General features: G+C 46.8%; 1 protein-coding gene across 1 annotated transcript in view; it reads left to right on the forward strand.

The window, feature by feature from the left end:
* The window catches only part of otud7a (OTU deubiquitinase 7A), a 62947-nt gene extending 54561 nt beyond the window's left edge, over positions 1 to 8386 (forward strand). Inside the window, 3 exon segments of the mRNA XM_077007480.1 lie at positions 4387 to 4501; positions 5389 to 5473; positions 5593 to 8386. Coding sequence (XP_076863595.1) covers positions 4387 to 4501; positions 5389 to 5473; positions 5593 to 7131 — 1739 coding nt within the window. The 3' untranslated portion in view covers positions 7132 to 8386.
* Positions 8387 to 23122: the final 14736 nt, after the last annotated feature.

Genomic DNA, 23122 nt, shown 5'->3' on the forward strand with positions numbered 1-23122 from the left:
CTTTCGCAGCCCAGATCTGTTTGTCCGAGTTGTGGAGTGTGGTGTTTGGGTATGTGGGCAGAAGTCTCAGGTGTGTCCGGCTCTCACCCAGGACTCCTTCATCCGGCCCGCCCGCCCAACGCCCAGACTCGGGGTGCTGGGCTGAAAGGCAGTCCTGTCCGGGCACACGCCAGTCCTGCTTTCATCTCCCACCTGGGCCGGAACCCAAAGACCGGAGTCCACCCATGAAAACCCCTCTGCTGCTATTTCGAGGCCCAGCAGGCTCACTTTTAAAAAGACATGCAGGTTTTCTTTGGCATAGTATGATCAGCGTTTAAACTGGTCCTCCTATAAAGCTGAACATTCCTGCCTGTGCCAACCCGACTCAGTCAGAACTTTACACCACTTCCTGTTCAAAGCAGTTTAACGCACTGTGATAGTCCTAATACCATCAGGCTGAACGAGGAGATTTTTATACACAGTTTGTGGGTGTGTGTGTGTCATTTGCTATATGATTTCCAACATGGTAATTCCAGGGTCTAGAAAGAAATAATTGTTTACATTCTTTACATGTTTAGGTCTGTTGTTTGTTGTAATTCTAAAACACACAAATACGCATCAAAAGAACTTGGAATGCAAAGAAAGGTCAGACTGTTTTCGTTGGACTGTGAAACTGCAGTGAATAATCTCATCCACTAGGGGGAGGATATTAAAAACACACAAAAAAAAGAAAGAAAAACACTAAGAGGCTCAGGAACTGATGGTTTCGAGAGTTGGGCCGCATTCAAAAGGATTATATCACACATACTTCACCGTCTTGCACTTCAAAACGTTGAAAACGCTCTCAAAACTTTCCGCCGGAGGCGCGGAACCACGCAGAGAGGCGCTGTAATCGTGCCTCATGCTGAGGCCAGTGGCCGCAGTAATAAACGTCCTGCACCACGTACCACGCCAGGTTCCCTACGCGAGTTATCTGTCCCCATCCCTCCGGGTCCCGGGTGGTCTCGGGGTTTCCACTGGACCACAAGGCCCCGGACGCCGCCGTCGTCCCACGCATGCTCTATATTCTGTTTAAGCACAGATTGTGGCTTTCCTCTACTTTTCTCTCCACCGTCTTTTCCGTTTCTTCCCCTCAGCTGTCCGTACCTCGCTGCCGCTAACGGTTCGGGCATTTGCTGGCGGAGACGCTCATCTATAGAGGGGGGTGGGGGGCTCGATGACATCACGCACATGCAGTCCGGGCAGGTCAGCCAAGGACGGGTGTCCGCGCCTGCCAGCAGGGATAGTAAATACAGTACTGCAGCCGGGTCCCCCGCCACAGAACCGGCAGGGGTGTTGTTTCATTCTGGAGTCGGTCCAAGTGGGAACAACAGTAGAGGCAGTGCTGTGTGTGTGTGTGTGTGTGTGTGTGTGTGTGTGTGTGTGTGTGTGTGTGTGTGTGTGTGTGTGTGTGTGTGTGTGTGTGTGTGAGGACAGGGAGGGGAGACCGCTGGGGTGTGGGAGTCAGGACATAACCCCTCTGACCCTTGGTATCCACTGTCTGACTCTGTCCTGGTGGGAACGTTGTGTGCATGTGAGTGTGTTCATGAACCGCAGTGTTTGTGAACACATGCGTGTATTTGTGTGTGCTCACGTGCTTGTTTGTGTGTCCGTGTGTATGAATGCTTTCTTTTTGTGTATTTGTGTGTCTGCACGTGTTTGTTTCAACATGAATGTGTGTGCGCACTTCCAAGTCTGTGTGTGTCTGTGTGTGTTTGTGTGTGTCTGTGTGTGTTTGTGTGTGTCTGTGTGTGTTTGTGTGTGTGTGTGTCTGTGTGTATCTGTGTGTGTTTGTGTGTGCATGTGAGCGTGAGAGGGTAAGTGTGTGCTGTTCTGTACAATATGTGCTGTGTCTGTGTGCGCATGTAAGTGCGTGCGCGTGTGTTTGTCCATGTGTGTGTGCTGTTCTGTACAGTGCGTGTGTGTGTGTGTGTGTGTGTGTGTGTGTGTGTGTGTGTGTGTGTGTGTGTGTAGTGTGTGTGTGTGTGTGTGTGTGTGTGTGTGCTGGGAGTTCCTCCCGCTCAGACTGCTTGTCCAATCCCCCATGGTTCTTTGGCTCACACACGCGTGCTGGACTGACTCCACTCGCAGCACCAGAGCTGTGGCCACAGAACCGTACGCGCTGCCCACAGCGCCCCCCGGAGACGCCACCGAATATGGCCATGAAACCCTGTGCCAGACCCAGCTTATCGCACCAATGTGCACAAACATATTTGCCATGTTAATGAAGTGATCCTTTATATTAGCACAGCTCATAAAAACCTGCTGATTGCAAACTGCCCTGTTATTTGTATTTATTTATTCTCTGCTCGTGCTGCTCCAGAGTTTAATGTTTAACCTGTTTAATGTTTATTGTCACTGTAGCCGAAACTTGAAGTCTTCTGGGTTGTGGAAAGTACAGGGTCTCTGTGTGCAGGAACACTCAGGTACGAGTGCAAACCTTGAGCTGTCTGGAAGACTGAGCTGGGGAGGTGAGGGTGGGGGTGAGGGTGTGTGTGTGAGGGTGGGGGTGAAGGTGGGGGTGAGGGTGGAGGTGGAGGTGGGGGTGAGGGTGGAGGTGGAGGTGGAGGTGGGGGTGTGAGGGTGGGGGTGAGGGTGGGGGTGTGAGGGTGGGGGTGAGGGTGGGGGTGAAGGTGGTGGTGAGGGTGGAGGTGGGGGTGTGTGTGAGGGTGGGGGTGAGGGTGTGTGTGAGGGTGGGGGTGAGGGTGTGTGTGTGAGTGAGGGGTGAGGGGGGGTGAGGGTGGAGGTGGGGGTGAGGGTGGGGGTGTGAGGGGGGTGGGGGTGAAGGTGGTGGTGAGGGGGGGGGGGGTGAGGGTGTGAGGGTGGGGGTGAAGGTGGTGGTGAGGGTGAAGGTGGGGGTGGGGGGGGGGGTGAGGGTGGAGGTGGAGGTGGGGGTGCGGGTGTGTGTGTGAGGGTGGGGGTGAAGGTGGGGGTGAGGGTGGAGGTGGAGGTGGGGGTGAGGGTGGAGGTGGAGGTGGAGGTGGGGGTGAGGGTGGGGGTGTGAGGGTGGGGGGTGTGAGGGTGGGGGTGAGGGTGGGGGTGAAGGTGGTGGTGAGGGTGGAGGTGAAGGTGGTGGTGAGGGTGGAGGTGGGGGTGTGTGTGAGGGTGGGGGTGAAGGTGGGGGTGAGGGTGGAGGTGGAGGTGGGGGTGCGGGTGTGTGTGTGAGGGTGGGGGTGAAGGTGGGGGTGAGGGTGGAGGTGGAGGTGGGTGTGAGGGGGGGTGGGGGTGGTTTGGGGGAGCTGACACCCTCCCCTCTGCCTTCACCATCTCTTGCAAATTCTTTTTATCTCTCTCTGTCTCTCTCCCTCTTTCTCTCTTTTTCTCTCTCATTCACTTGCACACATGATGCACCCTGTCTGTCACCACTCTTTCACCAAATACAGGATTACACCCACTGTGTCATTCCAGTGAGTCAGACTGAAGCCCAGTGTTCGCTTATCGGGACACTGCAAAACTCGCCAAGCACTCGGTTGGCAAATGTCAGACCTACTGTGAAAAGAAGAGACTGTATGTTCTACCCTTGTGTGTGTGTGTGTGTGTGCGTATGTGTGTGGGGAGGGAGGGTTGGGGAGGTGTGAGTGTGTGTGCACATGTCTGAAAACACAGCAGTGAATGGAATGTCCTCTGCTCAAACATGCTATATTTCCCACAAGTTCCTCTCTTTTCTTCTCCTCTCTTCTCCTCTTTTCTCTTCTCCTCTCTTCTCCTCTTTTCTCTTCTCCTCTCTTCTCCTCTAATCCATCAACATAGAAAGTTTTAGAATAATTTCACCCATGTATAAAACAGCTGCATGCCTGCCACAATTATGAGGAAATTGCACAGGAAAACAGTGCAGGGTTGAAAAAGGGGGGAACGTGTAAGCGTGTGGAGGACAGGGAGTTTAACACGGTCACTAACGCCCTGCAGGACACAGCGCCCTCCCCTGGAAGCATCTGAAAGCGCCCTTGTCTGGCCTGCCTTCCCGCTGATAAAGACTGAAGCGCTCTTCCTGCCCGAGAGCCAGAGCTGCAGCACGGAGTGGGCTCGCTTTCTCAGGAAGCAGCTGCACGTCTTCCCCACGGAGAAGGGGAGAGAAACGCTGCTCGTGTGTGCGGGGTTTCAGCCTTGCAGTGTCGTGCCGTGCTGCTTAAGTCAAGTACAGGAATAATGTGGTCGTGTCAGTGCTAGAACAAATGTTTCGTTTCATAGCTGCACTGCTAGTATGTAAGACGTGACACACTAAAGGGTTCTTCTGCGCTTGTGTGTGTGTGTGTGGACAGTCCTGGTGACTGAAGAAGAAGGCGTGACTGTGTTTGGGTCATTACTGTCTGATGTTTTGCTCTTTCAAAAAAAAAAAGTTCTCATCTCCCTCTCTGCTCTCCTCCCCAGCCGTAATCCCGCTGACAGACTCCGAGCACAAGCTGTTGGCGTTGCACTTTGCGGTGGACCCAGGCAGAGACTGGGAGTGGGGGAGGGACGACAACGACAACACCAAAATGGCCAAGTAAGACCCCCCCAAACCCCCCCCCAGTCTCTCCACTCCAGTGAGCCACCCTCACACTGTGGCTTATGGGCTCAGATGGCTCTCCCCCTGCGTCTCTGGTGCTCAGACAGCAGTTTGGGGGCGGGGTGGGGGCGGGTGGGGGTTTAATGAAGCCTCCATGTCTGTGTTCTCCCCCATGTGAGGGATTTAGCCGGACTAAATCTGGAGCACCAGCGTCCCGGCACAAAGACGAAGGAACATATGACACCACACACGGCCGAGCTCTCCGCTCAATTCACCCTCCCTACGTCTCAGGCACAAAGTGACTTCGCTTTTCAACGGATGCTTTTCAAGAGCATTAGTGGCAGACGTTAAAGAAGGTCGAGATTAGTCAAGGAACCATTGAGGCTTGAAGCAAACATCTCTTATTAAACAAACAAATAGACTAATTAATTAAAGAGAAAATGTTGAAAGAGCAACATTAACTGCTCCTCGGGGCTTTATTAGAGAGGGTGATACGCTGACCCACTGTTTCTGTAGGTGCTTGGGTGTTCTTTCCAAGTCTCCGTCACTACACTGCTCAGAGGTTGTGGAACTCAGAAACAACTCGTGATTAGGGCTTTTATTAGACTGATGAAGTCGTCTTAATTACTGCGGCATCATTGGATTTAATTTAAGCCATGATTAAGCTTCTTCTGTGTTAGAGGCTCCCTGCCCTCTGCTGACTCCGAGGAGCAGACAGGAGATGGAGGCTCATATGGCCTGGAAGTTGAAAAATTGAACATGGGAGACGCATTCGCTCATGCCTTTGTGTTCACAACAGCCACCACGTTATTGTGTATATAGTAGGAAGAATGACTTTAACAGTCCTGTGTTTTGTAGCACTTTCTCTGTGTTTTCTCTTTCAGTCTTATCCTGTCACTGGAAGCTAAGTTAAACCTTCTGCATAGTTATATGAATGTAACGTGGATCCGAATACCATCAGAGACGCGGGTATGTATTGGCTCCAGCTCCTGGGATCAGTCCAATGGGCTCCCGGCATTTGGTGCGCAGGCTGTTCCAGGAACAGTGCGAGTTGTGCTGTACCTCACGGGTTGTGTCACCCTCCACAGGCTCCCCTCGCCCAGCCCGAGTCTCCCACCGCCTCGGCGGGCGAAGACGTGCAGTCGCTGGCAGAATCCATGGACTCGGACCGCGAGTCCGTCTGCAGCAACTCCAACGTCAACAACGGCAAGGCGGGCAAAGAGAAGGACAAAGAAAAGCAGCGGAAGGAGAAGGAGAAAGAGAAGGAGAAAGAGAAGGAGAAAGAGAAGGCCCGCGCTGACTCGGTGGCCAACAAGCTGGGCAGCTTCAGCAAGACGTTGGGCATCAAGCTGAAGAAGAACATGGGTGGCCTGGGCGGCCTGGTGCACGGCAAGATCAGCAAGTCGGCCACCGCCAACGGGCGCGCCGTGGAGAACGGGGAGCAGAAACCCAAGAAGAAGGACTCCAAAGCACGCAAGGGAAGCAAAGAGGAGTCGGGCCAGTCGGCCAGCACGTCCTCCTCCGAGAAGGCGACCAGCCCCTCGCCTACGGAGAGAGCGTCGGGCAGCTCGCCCGGCGAGAGGCAGCCCGGCTCGGGCAAGAACGCGGGCGAGCGGACGCTGGACAACTGGAGGTACAGCACGGACGTCAAGTTGAGCCTGAACATACTGCGGGCGGCCATGCAGGGCGAGCGCAAGTTCATCTTCGCCGGGCTGCTGCTCACCAGCCACAGACACCAGTTCCACCAGGAGATGATCACCTACTACCTGAGCAGCGCGCAGGAGCGCTTCAGCAGCGAGCAGGAGCAGAAGAGGAAGGCGGAGGCCGAGAGGAAGCCGACGGCCAACGGCGCGGCGCTCAAAAGGGCGGAGCCCGAGAGCTCTTTCCCACGTGAGCCGTCCGACGGCTCGCCCGCGGAGAGCTGCTCGCCCGTCCCGCACGCGTCCTGCGCCGGTCACGTCCCTCTGCCCAAGACGCAAGGCAGGAACAGCCCCACGCTGGCCACCTTGCCCACCGTCACGTCGAGTGCCACGCCGAACTCGGTCCCCGCCCCGTCCTCCTCACCCGTCCCCTTCTCGTCCCCCAGCAATGGTGCTAAGAGACAAGGACCCGTCCCTGTGTCAGCCCACTACAGCCATACGCCGCCCGTCCAGAGACACAGCGTCGTCCACCTGCGGAACACACAGTCTTCCGGCTACCAGGGTGAGTGCTACAAGCCGGTGGTGGGGACGCTGAAGACGTGCGCTACATACCCCCAACAGAACCGCTCCCTCTCGTCTCAAAGCTATAGCCCAGCTCGTATGTCCGGGGTCCGCACCGTCCACACCGGGCAGGACGCCGTGCCCTACAGCATGCCCGGTGAGCACAAGTCCCACACCTACACTAACGGCTTTGATGCCGGCGACATCCAGGACTGCCTGGAGTTTGCCGACGAGGAGCCGTCGGGCCACACCTGGCTGAGTCACGAGCGGCCCAAAGGCCCAGTGTACTGCTTCCAGCAGCAGCGTTGCAAGAGGGAGAACTGCTCCTTCTACGGGCGGCCCGAAACTGAGAACTACTGTTCCTACTGCTACAGAGAAGAGCTGAAACGCAGGGAGAGAGAAGGCAAAGTCCACCGGCCCGGATAGCCCAATGAGTGCGCACACACCACACACACACACACACACACACACACACACACACACACACACACACACACACACACACACTCACACATTCAGAACCATTGCGTGTGCAAAGTCAACATCTGTGAAAGAGCCGTGACCCACTCACCTTCTGTAATCAAAGATAAATATAAAATACTGGAAAAACAGTTTCCTACTCTATTTAAGAATATTCTCCTCTCATCCCCTTTCTCAAAATGGCAGAACACCGTTAATTTAGGAAGAGAGGGAGTACTAGAACTGGGATCAGTTTACAGAGAGTTGAGGACAGAGGTTGTACTGTCGTTTTCTTTATCTGTTTGTGGTTTGTCTGATTGAATTGGAAACTTTTACTTGTTCTAGAGTAAAAGTCCACGTCTGCGCATTTTGCTCAGTCTGTAATATAAAAGTCCTTGTACTAGCTGAAAGAGATGTGAAAGCATACATCAGTCTCCTCTGAGCTCCCCCCGAAGCAGACGGGCACATCCGTTCAGAGGGCATTTGAATGCAATACTTCATGGCATAGCTCTTTGAAATCTTAATACAAAATACGTCTTTCTGCTGTGCATTGCAAATAATTAAAACGGGAGGGACATGCACCGCTAAGCATGGGATTTTTTTTAAAGCAATAAGTTTGGTAATGTCCGCGGCCCCTCCTCCTTTTCTATCTATGCATCCATAATGTCAGCCACAGTAATGTTGTCCCCATGCAGAGTGTGTTTTGATCTGTCCTAATTTAAGAGGGTTGTGGTGAAACATTTTGTATGTAGCCAACAGAGATGTGCTGGATGGTATTGTGGAAAATATGCTGTATTTCTGATTAAACAGCACATGCGAAAAAAAAGTCCTCTGTGTACGTAGGTTTGCATTCCATTACATGTACACTCGGTGAACAGGATTACCGGATATACAATACAGAGACGTTTATCGCTAGTGCATTTGCAATATACTACATTCAACGTAGCAAACGGGGCTTGTGTAAAAATACAGTGATCTCATTACAAGGTAATGGAATACAAACCTTCACACACCTGAGTAATGGACTGAGGGTTAAAAGCAAATGGAGTTCTGTCTGCGGTGTTTGTCATTACTGGTTATGCACATTGGTTATCCTGTGGTGTGGTGGATGTGATCGCTATTCCTCATCATACTGCCAGGCCAGTCTCTCACAGACAGCATTTGCCCCCCCCAAAAAAAAAAAAAGAAAAGAAACAGTCTTCTATTTGAAGTCCTCAGGTAACTGTAAAGACTAGCCTGGTTAATCCCTAAATTGAAAATTCAAGTGTTTATCCAATTATTACAGATCAAAGTTGTAACATTGCAGGCTGGAGAAGTGTGTATTTACCACCCAGCCAGGGCACTAGAGCCAAGGGGCCCTGTCTCATTGTGGTGCCCTGTCTCACTGTGGGGCCCTGTCTCACTGTGGGGCCCTGTCTCAGTGTGGGACCCTGTCTCACTGTGGGGCCCTCACTGTGGGGCCCTGTCTCAGTGTGGGATCCTGTCTCACTGTGGGACCCTCACTGTGGGGCCCTGTCTCACTGTGGGGCCCTGCCTCACTGTGCATAACATCAAATGCAGCATCACCACTAGATGTGCTGGGGTTTCGTAGCTCTAAGGCTTTATGTGCCGTGTGTTAGGACAGCGTGCTGTTGCTGAGCCCAGCCAGGCTAGGATTCCTGCGCCATCCAAGACACCCCACGCCTTAGCGCCGGGCAGTATCGTCACCAGCTCCATCGCCGCTGGCCTGCACAAGTGGATGGGTCTCCCCCTACACCACCATCTACAGCACCATCCCTGCATCTCCTCCTCACTCCGGTTCCTCCGTTCCGTCTGACGGGATCATGAACTTGCAGCGTGTTAGAATTGTAAAATATGATTTTGTATTCATTCGACAGTTTTACACACCTTTAAATTATTAATTTGCACATTAGGTACCAATGTAATTAGCAGAAAGAAAAGAGAACAATGAGATTAGTTTATTGGTAAAATGGGTGTCTGCGCATTCTTTTGCACTGTATGTCTGACGGAGTGAGTGAGTGAGTGAGTGAGTGTTGGTGTGCACACAGGTACACATGGTGATGTGGCGTGTGCATGTTTATCCGTCCGCTCCCTCATGGGTGCATATGTGTCATTATGCTGAGCATCCTGTAATTTGACCAATGCCTCAAGCTGTGGTTTCGGTCCGTATAGGAGCTCAGATTAGACTGTCTGCTAGCTCACATAATTGATCCTGTGTGGTGAAAATAGACTCCACCATATAGCAGTGGATGTCTTTGGCTTTTAGCCGTTAACCCTGTTACGTTCCAGCTTGCGATCCAGGTCCGGTAAGCTCGGACAGCATGTCATGTAGCATGCTGAAAACCCACATTCCATACCTGTGAAAAACACACCACCTGGGATTAAGTCATACAGTGCAGAACTATGTCTTTGTCATGCAAAAATGGGGCTTCGTTTTTATGCTTTATTTTTTGACAAACTGAGAGAAGTGAAGGAGAGCATCAGGGACGGAGGGTGTTGTGCTAGCTGACATTGGCACGCATTACTCACATGGTGTGCAAAAAGATTTGAGTGTCTTGAAATGACATACTCACCCCGAAGTGTTTTAACAGGTTCAGAAAAACACACATGTGCACACACACACGCCCACATGCTCACATGCTCACAGGCACACGCATTAATCTTCTTCTGTACGTCTGTGGTTTCTCGGCAAACTGCTATTAGAGTCTGTAGGACAGCATTCCAGAGATTTACTAGCATTTTGCCCTATGGCTCAGGAGAGACAGCAAATTACTTACTCATCATTATCATAATGAGTCTGACACTGAGCAACCTGACAATCATGTCTTACTCGTTTAGATAAGTCATATCCCTAAAACCACCAATATATCAACAAAGATTTTTATAGCATGCAGTACACTTATTATCTGTACTATATGAAATATTTTTCATAGTTTACAACAGAATATTTGAATATTCTACAAATGTTAATTTTGTCCAGTTAAATCAATTCAAACTTAACTTGAGATCCTTGATGGATCAGCTTCACAAATTAAAGCTTTCAGTGTTTGAAACTGACTCTGAGCAAGTTTACTAAATGGCAAGATGTTTACATTACTACTTTTTTAACATCAGGCATCCTTAAGTTTAATAAGTTATCAACTGAGTAATGAGGTAGCGTAGATAAACAATACATTTTGTACACAGTATTTTGATCCAGCTTATACCTAGGCAACCTCGTCGTCTGCCATTCCAGAGTAACGTAAACCCAAGTGGACCGCGCTCACCACCAAGAAAAAACCTCTGTTTTTACCTTCAATATTCTGTACATTTGTGAATTTAGAGATATATAGGCAGGTGCTACAGCTGCTGGGCCAAACATGGTTAAGACACCTTGGAAATTTCAAAGACCATTGGTTTGTGGTTGAGAAACGATGTGGATGGTCCGCCCTCCAAAGCGAAACTGAAGTGCTAGACGGCGTGGTAGAGTGCCAGTAACTGGACAGCACTTCTGCTCAGCAGAGCTGGCTAAAGACAGTAAGTGTCCTCTACCAACTGATTGTAAATGGCCCTTCCAGCATTTGTCATGCATGACATTGGAGCTAGCATGCTAGCATAGTTGCATTAGCTGGGGCCTGCTTGATGTCAACAAACTTTGCCCAGTCAGGTGGATCTTTTGGGCTTTGAGAGCTCCAAACAGAGAACTTGTGAATTCTGTGGCCTCAGGGATGAACTAGTTATAGAAGGAAAATGTTACTGTTCCTTGGCAGAGGAAATTCTGAGATAGCAGCCACTTTTGCTGGCAAAGGAATTATTTTATTATTGGTAATGTGGTGATCCAGGAAATTGATTGAACTGCTCAGAAAGTATCCAGAGTTATGATTGTTGTCTTTGCGACGTCTTTAGTGCAGACTAACACCCCATGTTATTTGACTGACAAGATCTTCTTTGCAAAAAATGCTGTTCCAACAGTTCCAGCCAATCAGGTTGAGAAGACGTGCACATGCGGGACTAGATAGACATCAGGAGTGCTGGCGTCTGAGAGGCGGCGAACGGTGTGTCATGGCTGGCAACCATGATAAGGTTTGGGCACCATGGGCGAAATTCAAAGGGTGTTCGATCTGAGAAGTTGCTGAGTATCAGTGGTGCACAGAAAATCCCCCCAATAAGGAGCTATGCACACATTTCAGTTAAAAATGTTGACCATTGGAACATGGCATCACCTATCACGGTATTGTTCACAGCATCAAACACAGGGAACTTGAACCTTCAGAAACCTTGCTGAAACCTGTTTCTTTCAAACGTCTGCCACGATCAAAGCTACCACAGTAGTACTGTGACGTTGATAAAAACCTTGGATACCTCAGCGGGATGGGGGTGGGGTGGGGGAGGGGGGTATCCCCATTTAGCTATTACATAGAATTGGGCTATGTAATGGCTAAATACTTCTCGAAATTCTATGTTAGCTCTAGTAAAACAAATCACAACCAAACGAAGCATTTTGGCTTTAGAACTTTGATTTTATACCCAGGACAGCTGGGTTTCAAAAGCTGGGTATTCATGTCTGACAAACTGCAGGAACCTATCCTATTAACTTCTAGGGTGAGGCGTTCCATATAATTAGCATAATACTATGGAAACATGATGAGTATCAGAGGGAAAGCCAGGCCTATAGCTGTTGCACCTCCATATCAAAAGGACATGAAAATGGCAGCAGGGAAAATTACAAATATTACTCAAAACAGATAGCTACATGTCTGAATTGGGCTATGTAATGGCTATATTCATTCTGATCATTCTGACACAAAATTTCACACAACTTTGGTTTTGGGCAAAAAAGCATGTCACAATAAAGGTCATAATTATAATGTTTTAGAAATTAAGTAAAATAATTCAAGTAAATTTGTCATGTGGGAAAAAGCATTTCTGGCAGAAATCTCTGATGGTAAACCTCTCCCACATATGGTCATAAGTTTGGTGAAAAAGTAGCCAATGTTAGGACATTTTGGAAAGACAACAATGCACAACAACTAATTACATACAACATGGATATGAAATTGCTTGTTTTGCAGGTTTTTTCGAGGGAGAATTCTAAAACATATCTTCTTTAAGCATATCAAGTTTTTTCTTGTAAAATGTACACATCAAGCACTGACACTATCAATTCCTGTCAAATGTGTATAAAGTATACTGTGTATAGCTTGTATATTAGTTAAAACTAGATGCCTTTCTGCTGAGACTTTCCATGTTGTTCAGAGCATTTCTACCTAAAGCCACATCCACATCTGGATGTTTATATTTTCAAGGTGCCTGTCAGTGATCAGGTGCCTGTCAGTGAATGAGCCCAAGGTTGTCTAAAATTAGGGCAACTCATGATGTTTGATATAGTAGTAAAGCCAAAGGCTCATATTATCTCTCCATGCCGTTGTGATACACTGACATGTAGTCGACAACATACAGTTTGTTGTTGGCTTGAACCTGATTGAAGAACTCCAGTTTTACAGCTTGGCATGGTGTAGAGTAGCTAGCAATACATAAGAACACACTGTATAAAATACAGATTTTGTGTGTTTGAGAAGTGGAGTCAAAGGTCAAAGGTTGAGCTGCAGGTAAGCAGTGGAGGGGCAGCTGGAGATCAGGCTGGTGATTCTTTGAATGTTCATAAGATCACACATTCTGAATGAAGGATGAGGTGCACAGCAACATCTAAGCCACTCTTAGACCATTAGCAGATTTTTTAAATGTAATATATGATTTTCATGAACGTAGATAACTTTTTCAGGTTTCTTTAGGTGATACTAATTTTATACTAATTTAATAATAAAAAAAACAAGTTTGCAAAAAATATTGCACACAGAATGTTTTTTCAAATGTTTTAGTGGGGACCTACATTTCAATATTATAAGAATGTGCAACTGACATTCAGAATGTTTCCTGTTAGCACTGTACAAACGGCTTTCTGGGAAGATTTCCTGTTAGCTGGGTACATAGTTGCAAGCACTCATTCAATATTACCACTCAAGATTGTTTTAAGTCTATAGACTTGTTGGTCTACATAAGACAAAAAAAAATGTTTAATGTTTCTGTTAGCATACACTGCTCTCCAGGTGAGAAGACGTCTTTGTTAGAGCCATTTTACACAATGGCCAGACAACATCCTGTCAGTAAACTAAACAAACCCACCCCCGCTTTTGTGGAGTGCTGTCCCAAACACCACCTTACTGTATGCTGTTGTCTGTTACATTTATGCAGTATAATTGCTCCATTTGTTTGACACTATCCAGGATAAAGTTGCCGTAAGTATGAGAAGAATGTTAAAGACAGACAGCATAAGACTGTTTGCACACAGTACAGTTTGTATGCGTGCGTGTGTGTGTCTCCTTGGGCGAGGCATGCTATATAAGCATTGCATTGGCGGTTGTGGTTAGGGTGGGGGTGTGGCATGCCACCATGTGTGGGTTGTGCTTAATGTTACTGCAGGGGTCTCGTGACAGGGCTCCTGCGTTAATGGGCTTGGCTGGTTGGCTGGTGTGCGTGCACTGCGCAGTCTCGGATCCACTGCACAGAGCTCTCATTCAAGCCCACATACCTCACTCACCAGCTGGGTCAGGGCACTGGATACGGTCACGTCCAGGAGAAAGGGTCTCCATCATAAGCAGCCAGAATGTCTTTTCTTGTGACTGTTACATTTGAGACATTCATTTTGATTACACACGGGCTTAATTTCAAGCTCTTTTTTAAAGCACCTTTTGTGTGTGTGTGGGGGGGGGGGGGGTGAGAAAAATGGCTCAAGATCAAATGAGAGACATTGTGTAAAAAGAAAAACAGCCCGCATGAACCTGCTGACACGGAAGAGTCCACGAAGAGGAACGGACAACAGTGGAAACAGCTCAACAGTTTCTGCTAGGAGGGGTTTCACATTTGTGGAAGGGAGGGTGTGTGTGTGTGTGTGTGTGTGTGAATCTATGTGTGTGTCTGTGTGTGTGTGTGTTTATACGTGTGTTTGTTGGAAGTGGCAGGGTATATCCTTTCCCTTTGTGTTGTTCTTGATTTATAGTAGCTTGTGGCATTAGCGGAGAGCTCTGGTAGAAGACACTTTTCAGGTCTTTTTGGCAGATACTACACACACTCGGTAGGACTGACAATGAGCTGGATCCCTGCTGCTTCGTGTATGGGAGTAATTTCCCTACGAGTACACTTATCAAAAACGCTAATTATCATCTTTGCTTTCATGTCAGTTACAGGCACATCTGTCTCTGCTCTCATGTAACAAGTCCAAAAAGAAGAATTTAAATACCTCTGATAAATATTGATGCTTATTCAGTGCCCAGTGCCCCTTTAATGGCAATAGAATGAAAGACAAGAGCTGATTGCCATTTGAAATGCAGCGTTTCTCCAGCTCTATATAAACACGTTTTGCTTTCTTTCTTTCTTTTTTTTTTAAAGCTTTGTTTTTGGCAATCATGAAGATTCATAATGAAAATACTATAAGGGGATTTTGGAAAAATGGTCGCAGTCAGTAAGATATTTTATCTAACCATACACTGATATTACGATGCTATGAACTTCATTATGTTTAACCCAATGTCACTTGCAGTCACACATCTGTGTCACTTTGATCTCTGTAGACTTTCCCTTAATGAGCTCCCTGCACTTGTACAGAGGGGGTATGGCGTTGTGGATGAATGCTGGGATTTGAGCATCAGCAGACCCATTAGAATACCTCATATATCACAGTTGGGGTGTGTCTCCCGCTCACAGCCCCTGTAGACTCTGAGCTCCCCACTCTGATCACGGCGCTCAGGAGACAGCTGCCGGCTTCGGCTCACTGCTGGGGCTCGGAGTGCTGTCCAGCTTTGCCTGAAGCTAAGCACCACAAAGTAGGGGGACAGCAGGGAAAATTGAAAGAAAGAAAGAATGAAATCTGAAGAGGGCCGATGAAGGTTTTGTTTGCCAGTAACTCGGCTGTGCCTCTCTCTCTCTGTCTTTTTCTCCCTCTGTCTCTCATCATATCCAGCACAGGCGGTAGTGTGTGTGCCAGTGCCAGCCGGTGTCGCCCCCACGCAGGCGGAGAGATAGAGAGAGAGAGAGAGAGAGAGAGAGGAACCCCAGAGAGGTCACACTACAACAGCACCCACTGAGAGACACCCACACACAGTCTGAACTCCGAGGCTGTCTTGCATGGGTGCCTCATGCAGCACTAGGTTACACCAGCCTACCACCACCCACTCTCACTCGCTCCATCTTTCCACTGTCTTCCTCTCTCACATGCATTCTCACACACATAGACTACCCACTATCCTGCTTATTCTTTATTTCACCCTACAGCCACTGTTCACACTAGAAATCCTCCGTTGCTGCAAGCACCTCTTATCCGTCCTCACACTACCGAAGGAAAAAAAAAGAAGCATGATTGTTACCTGTCTTGCAACAATTAACCACAATTTATCACTTAACACTCTGTCTAGGAAAGCTAAGCAGACATCATGTGACAGACACTGAAATTAAATGAAAGATCTTCTCATCTACCCCCCCCCCCCCCCCCCCCAACCTCCCAAGAACACACAGTCGGCCTCCACCTACTTCATCGTGCTCAGGCGAGGAACACCGAGTCCTCTGATTTCGTATAACTGTCCTCAAACAGCCATGCTCCTGGCTGGCTCACCGAGGGCGAGAAAATGCATACATTCACACCTCGTGCTCTGATATGATCGGTCAGATAGGCCCAGTGGGGAGATTATAGCCACAGATTTTCAGGCCAGGAAGCACAAGGTGCAACGTATGTTGGAATGTAACTTTAAATAGAAGTGTTAAACAATGGCAGAATTGGACACTCTCACATACTGAGATAGTTACACGTAAACACAAGGTAGAGACAAGGTAAAGGTGATATGACTCACGGGCACTTTTCCCTCGCTGCACTTTTCAATGTCTCAAATGTCATTAAAGGTCTAGACCTGTTTTTTTTTCCTGTTTGATTTCCTGCCATTGTGTTTTCTTTGACCACCTTTTCTATGGCAACAGGATGCCAACTTACCCTAATTATTCTTGAATGTGCTGAGTAATTGCTGGTTGCAGGCTGGCAGGATGTCGTTTCTCAGGCAGAAGGGGCCGAGGATCCGCAGCCTCACAGTGCCCTCGTCATAATAACAGTGTCCGAACGGGCACGACAGTAAAAGACAACCACAAGCTGTCATCTGAGCTAGGCCTGCCCACCACACCGAGCTTCCGCTTTATAATCAGACAGATGAGTGGGGGGGGGGGGGGGTGTATTAAATGCTATTGCACACACACACACATGCACGCACGCAGAGCTCTCTGGCATGGTGGCAGCGTGGACAGACAGAGAGACAGGAGGTGGGCAGATTGAGCACCAAACACACCAGCCTTCTCTCCGAATATTTTTAGCACTTCTTCCTCCCTGTTCAGCTCCAAAGTGATGGAGACCAGCAGAACAAGGACACCGTTTGACGGGTGGCTGTGCACTCTGATGCGATTCGTCTTATATAAAGTGAAGCGGCGACCTTGAGAGCATCCGCCACTTCACATCACAGGTTTGATGCCCTCCCATTCACGACGCACCTTTTCACTGGGGAAATGTGCACATGTGAATAACTGACAAAGGGCTGTTTTAGCATGACGTTATGACCCACATGTGTGAGCCCAAACAACTCTATTGCATTTTCTACTGTCACCGATCCTTATCTTCAAGGTGTACTTCCTGCACACACCAGCTCATCATCTTTTACACACTCGTTTATATGAATGGCATCGCTGGACGTAGTTGTACTCTGTTCACAGATCATCAACAGCTGTGGCCATTGGTTGTAATATAAGCTGCAAAGCTTATTTACAGCGGTGACATAAGGACTTGTCATTCAGTAAAGCCATAGACCTAGTATGTTTAACACATTAAACTGTTAATCACAAATGCTGATATTTCATTTTACTGGATTTTTATTGGAATAACATTAAAATAAGTGCCATCAAGTATTGAAGATAAGTAAAAAGACACTCATGACCACCATGAAGCTGCTTATTTATGAATTTATTTTCAAATGTAAACTTCACTATTTCATGCATACAAGTTAAGACAACATACATTATTTGACAAATTCTTGTTAATTCTCATATTTGCATAGGACAGAGTCACAATATATTGTCTAACGTAAAAAATAATGTCTTAAAAAGGTACAGCAGAGCAACCATAGACCAGCAACATTAATAGTCTGTATAATTCATGAAACTGTACAACTGTAATACATCACTGTAGTGATTTGGTTGATTCAGCAAAAGAAAAAAACAGAGAATGATATATGGCAGTTTGAGTTCATGGAGATAGGGAACTGGCCTTCCTCGAAGTACTGTGAGCTTTTGCACAAAGACTAATGCTGTAGTCAATGGAACAGTCATCAAATGGTGATGTAAAAAATAGAGACTAGTATATACCTTAGGAAGGCAAGCCAAACACACACAAATAAAGTCTTGCTAACAGTCTGAGGCCTCCGTGGCCTTTCTAAAATTCTCTCTATACATTTGTATTTGATCATATTGTAATCGGAGGGTTCTTGACAGTACAAAACAATGTGCATCCTGTGTTCTGTGTAAGTGAAAGGAGTAATCTAAAAATTAGTTTTGGCCATTGAATATTTATTCATTTACTGGGTATCGAGCTACAAGTGATCTCTCAAGGAGAGAGACATGGCCTTGAAAGGCGGCCATTTAAAGACTGCCTGGCCTCTCTCTCTCTCTCTCTCTCTCTCTCTCTCACTCTCTCCCTTTCCAAGTGTCAATCCGGATGCTGGGCTTCACAGATATCTTTGCAGTAAATCAAGTTTACTGAGTGCAGTTTACATGAAGAGATGTTGTCTGCCTAATGTCAAATTGCATGAATATAGAGATTTTCGAATACAGGAGTTTTCCATATTGAGTTCTGTGGGAGTGCCAGGGCTCACATACCAACCCAGTCGTGAAAGTTTCTCAACACCTGCTACTGGTCAACACTGCCGACACTACTGAATGCTTTTATAATGGCATTTGCACTTAGTGTAAATTAGCGATTTACACTAAGCCAGGGGGCCATGGAATACTGAATGCCTGCACATTCAGCAGTAATCAGTAGTTCGCTTCCACATCTGAAATATTTGGAGGAACAGTATTTATGTTATCAGCACAATGCCGACAACCATAAAACGATGTCGGTTCCCCATGATAAACATCTACATTTTTGCTGAGAATAGAGGACGTTTCCAGTCATTCCTAGAATATGCTTACACTGATGACAAGGGGTTTTGCTCCTTGTTGCACATTTGCAGTACTGCATGTACGTTACCTCTTACGGGCCCTTTGGAGAAAAACTAACCTGCACAAACACAGTGCTAATCTACCTGTGGAGCCCCGTATTTAACGGTCAAAAGAACCACACAGAGTTACCACGATGGGTGAAGAATCAACACAGTCTCATATATATTCACACGTGTATTACCGGGACAATCTTCACATCAGATTTTCATCATGTCATTTTCATCCTGACTTCCTTCACTCCAATAAGTCATGAATGTTTTGTTTTTGTTTTGTGTTTTTGTTTGTTTTTGTCAGACACATAGGTGAATAGCCTTTAGTATTTTTGAAGGGCAGTTTTTATTCCAGCAAAAGCTTTTAAAATGTGCTTTGTAAAAATGGCAGACTGAATTCCAGCTAATTGGAAACAAACACTCATGCATCCATTCATTCTAAAAGCCCTTGGTGCCCAGTCTTATACCTTGAGTCCAAGCCCATTGAGGCCGTAGTTACAGTAACCCAGTGGTGCACTTTAGCTAAGAGGACTGGCCCATCCAGTCGTGGGCTTGACTGGCAGGTCATGTCACTACTTCAGTCGGATCAATGCTGTGTTCCAGCCCTTCATGCTCAACACACCATGGTCCCAGGGGTCACACCCTGCTCTGCACGCCCGTCTGTCCAGCACGCATATTTTGCACAGGACTGGCTACACAACAATGTACACACCTGCATGTATGCAAGCAAGCTGGCTTTCAAAATCCCTTTTCAGAGAAGCATGGGGAATTCTGTTTATCCTGTCAGAACATGGCATGGATGTGTCTGTTCAGTAGACCCTAACCGGTACTACACAGGATAGCATACATGAATGTTAGCAACTCTACAAAACAGCAGAAAGGAATTATTGTTAATAAAAGTACCCATCTTAACTAGTCACAAATGTATACATCACAGTCAAGAAGAAAACAAAACAAAAAACCCACAAAATAAATACATAAATGTAATGCAGCTTCAATGCATTGGTTTGATATAAGCAGCACATTTAAAGCAAATGCAGTTGCAATCCTTTGGAATGGTTGGGTATTCACGTTTGATGAATATAACAATAAGGTTTGAGAGTTTAGGTTATCTAACCATATATGTGTTGATAAAGACAAATTAAAAGTAACATAAACTAACAGAAACCAGTATAATCAAAAGTACATTATCACACCAAAAGGAACAAAGTTGAACTAAAAATACTTTTGTATCTAATTGTTAAATTCTGTACACATACTTAAAAACACATCACTCATAGAAAACTGTACAAGGTTGTTTGTGTAATGTCACCTATTATGGTATATGCATTTAATTGTGTAAGGGTTTGCAATTTACTGGAATTACCACTGTAATGCCTTTGGCACTCATCAGATCAAACATTCTAGCCAAAATGAGAGCTCAATAGAAATCTACTGAACTGATTAGTACAAGCCTGTCAACAAATTCAAAACAAATAAATGTGGACAGTTGTGTGGTTAAATGAAATTCACTACTTAATAGGACATGGTGAAAGTAGTGATTCCCTTTGACCCTCAACTTGACATTTTGAGTTGTTATTGATAAATGAAGATAACATTGCCACTATAGATGACCCCTCATTTCAGATACACACTCCAGTAACCCTCAAATACTTCAAACATCTCCATTCAAACCTCAGTTTCTCAGTACAGGTATGAGTTTCAAAAGATATGATGAATAACACTATGGTGAGCTAGTTAAATGTTTAACAATGGAGATAAAAATAAATTTTAATAATAATAATATGGGGATACACACTACATACTCACAATGCTGTGGTTTATATGAATATGTGACATTTGAAAAATGAAGCTAATCACATCAGTCTCATACAATGCAAAATTTACTTCCTTCTAACTTTAACTCATCATTCACTCCTCTCTACAAGTCTTTAAAGATAAAAGATTATACAACTACATCCTGCTTTATAATAAGGAGCACTCAGTGTCTCTGAAGAAAGAGAAAATTGTTGGGGTGTATCTTCCTCCATCTCTACAACAACAGAAATTGGAGTATGTCTCATTGCAGTGGGCTGAGATAAACACACCATGAAATAATAATGGCAATAATCAAGAAAATCATATAATTACATACATGGTCTTATAATTCTGAGAAGAGAAATGAAAATAATCAGGATATAACAACAAATGCAATACAAATCGTACAAATTAACCTATCCAGATGAGTATATCCGAATCACACTGAACTTGTGTGAAAGGTGAGTTGCAAGCTAAGGACAGAACCAGTCCAGCTGCACTGTAGACACGCCTCAATCTGTGTTCAATGCTCTCGCTCCTCATTCAAGTAGTTTCAGTACAGTGAAAATAAGGAACAAAGAAACACATAGTTTACACATATCTCACACCGACCTGTGACTTTTGTAAGTGTCGACTCCCACCGACTAAAACAGAGGAATATCAGGTCATATTTCACCAGTACCACAGCATTAGACAACATCTCACCTCCACATTTAAGGGCCCATAAGAGCTAATGGTGCCATTTGAACATGCTACTAGTTTTGGGAAACGTACTGTGTTGGAACAGGAGATACGGGTCCTGCTAAGAAGAGCACTCTTGTTCTCTGTATCACTCCACACTGACCAGCAGTGAGTGGAGTGCACAGAGGAGCTACGGTTCACCCACCGTGCCACAATACATGGCCCTGTAGGGACTTGGGCAAGTGCTTCTGGTGGGAATGTTAGCAGGTTTGGATGGGAAGGTCTTCTGCCCTTTGGGGATGGCTGAAGGGTGTTTAAATCTCCAGTTAGCTAATCAGTACTTAGCGCTTTGGTCTTAGCTGCAGTACGGTGGAATACCACCTCAAACTAGACCTCTGGCATCAGTGTAAAATGAAAGTAGGCAGTTTGTCTAGACAGATTTACATGTGGTATTATTGCAGGAATAATGCATGTGTGGCACTGTTTACTTTCATTAGGGGTGTTTTCTTTAGGCAGGGAGAAGAGAGAAAGCTTTGATTATGTGTGGCGTTCTGAAAGGCTTGGGCAGAGAAGCCCCAGGGGGGTTGGTGTGGGAAGGGGAAAAGGAGGGAGGCTGGATAAAGGGACAAGGCCTGGTATTCACAGGCCTCCACCTGCTCCTGCAGGACTGGGAGACTGCCTCCCCAGCTGGACTGTTCCACAGCCCTGTGAGCCGCTTCCCTCCGAGAGCCACCGATGGAGAGGCTGATGGAGAGGGGATCGGAGTTAATAGGTCCAGGAGACCCGCAACAAGCTAAACAAGCATGTGTATGATAGGAAAGAGGCATGACAGAGTACATGTGGAAGTGACATTACTGGAACATTCTGAGTGTGTGTGTGTGTGTGTGTGTGTGTGTGTGTGTGTGTGTGTGTGTGTGTGTGTGTGTGTGTGTGTGTGTGTGTGTGTAAATGGGTGGATATATGTGTGCATCTGTCCATGTGTGTATGTGTGTGTGTGTGCGAGGCTGTGCCACAGTAGTTCAGACAGTGGTGCCTCTATTCACGGAAGGTTTTGTGAGCCCCTGGCCTGAATTGATGTGCCATAGCTGTGAGGCATGGCTTCTAGACCACCTTCTCATGCCAGTTCTTCTCATCTTCCCAGCTACAACAGGCAAAGGACGGCAAATCACTGTTTACTTAAACGATATGTCTTCTCTACTCCATTAATTTGGTAGCAATATCATTTTACAGGGGCGTAAAGGGGCCCCTTTGTAACGAGAATCAAGTTTTAAAGCAGCTGCTATAATGGTATATTGAGGTAATGTGATTAGTGTCAACACTGTTTCTATCAGTGTGTCTGTGACAGTAAAGAAACTGTATAGGTTCTTGTGCATATGAAGAAAAAAAACAACTTCTGTGCTAAGAATGCCCATTGAATCCATTGTCAGGAGTCTCATAATTACATGTTGCCACTTCGTTGCAATGAACAGGACATACTGCAAATATAACTGGCAATAATTGACTCCAAGCTGTGTCCCTGTCTTTAGGACATTCACTCCAAAAGCGTCTGAGTAAAGTCTGCTGTATAAAACCTGGAGAAACAACTGTAAAATCAGAGTAATGCCTTCTCCAAGTCTGCTCCGTGGGTCAAAGACTCCAGACACGACAAACGTTCTCTTCATAATTGATATTATGATCATCGTTGCCTTCTTTTGGGTCTATATTATTTGTCCCTCAACATCCTGCATGATTAAATCCACTGTCGTGAAACTTGGACGGCATCCAGTCAGGGAGGCCCCCCAACCCCCCGAGCCTGTCGTAAAGCACAGTACATGGGGGTGTGCTCCCTCTGTCATTAGTGGGTAGACAGGGCGGGGGGCGATGGAAGGGTGTTTTCCACTGCAGGAGCCAGAGGGGAGAGAGCTAGCTGGGTGTCTCTTCCGCCGCACTGCTCAGCTCATGATAAAGCCCCCACCTTTATCTGCCTCCCTCGGGGGTCGGGCCTTTCTTTCCTGCCTCCTGCAGATAGCTGCTTTTGTTCTTAATGGAGGCCCCCACGCTCCCCTGGCTGCCCAAGACCCAGCCCAGCTCCAGTGTGCCCCACTGCGAGACTTGCAAGGCTCCAGCCTACATTTAGCCTGCCAGGGCCGGTGCGCCTGTGGCCAAGACCCTGGAGACACTTTCCATGGCTCCATCCAGTCCTCCTCCCCACTCTGCCTGGCTCTCCT

Source organism: Brachyhypopomus gauderio, chromosome 5 (genome assembly GCF_052324685.1).
Source record: "Brachyhypopomus gauderio isolate BG-103 chromosome 5, BGAUD_0.2, whole genome shotgun sequence".
Classification (NCBI taxonomy): domain Eukaryota; kingdom Metazoa; phylum Chordata; class Actinopteri; order Gymnotiformes; family Hypopomidae; genus Brachyhypopomus; species Brachyhypopomus gauderio.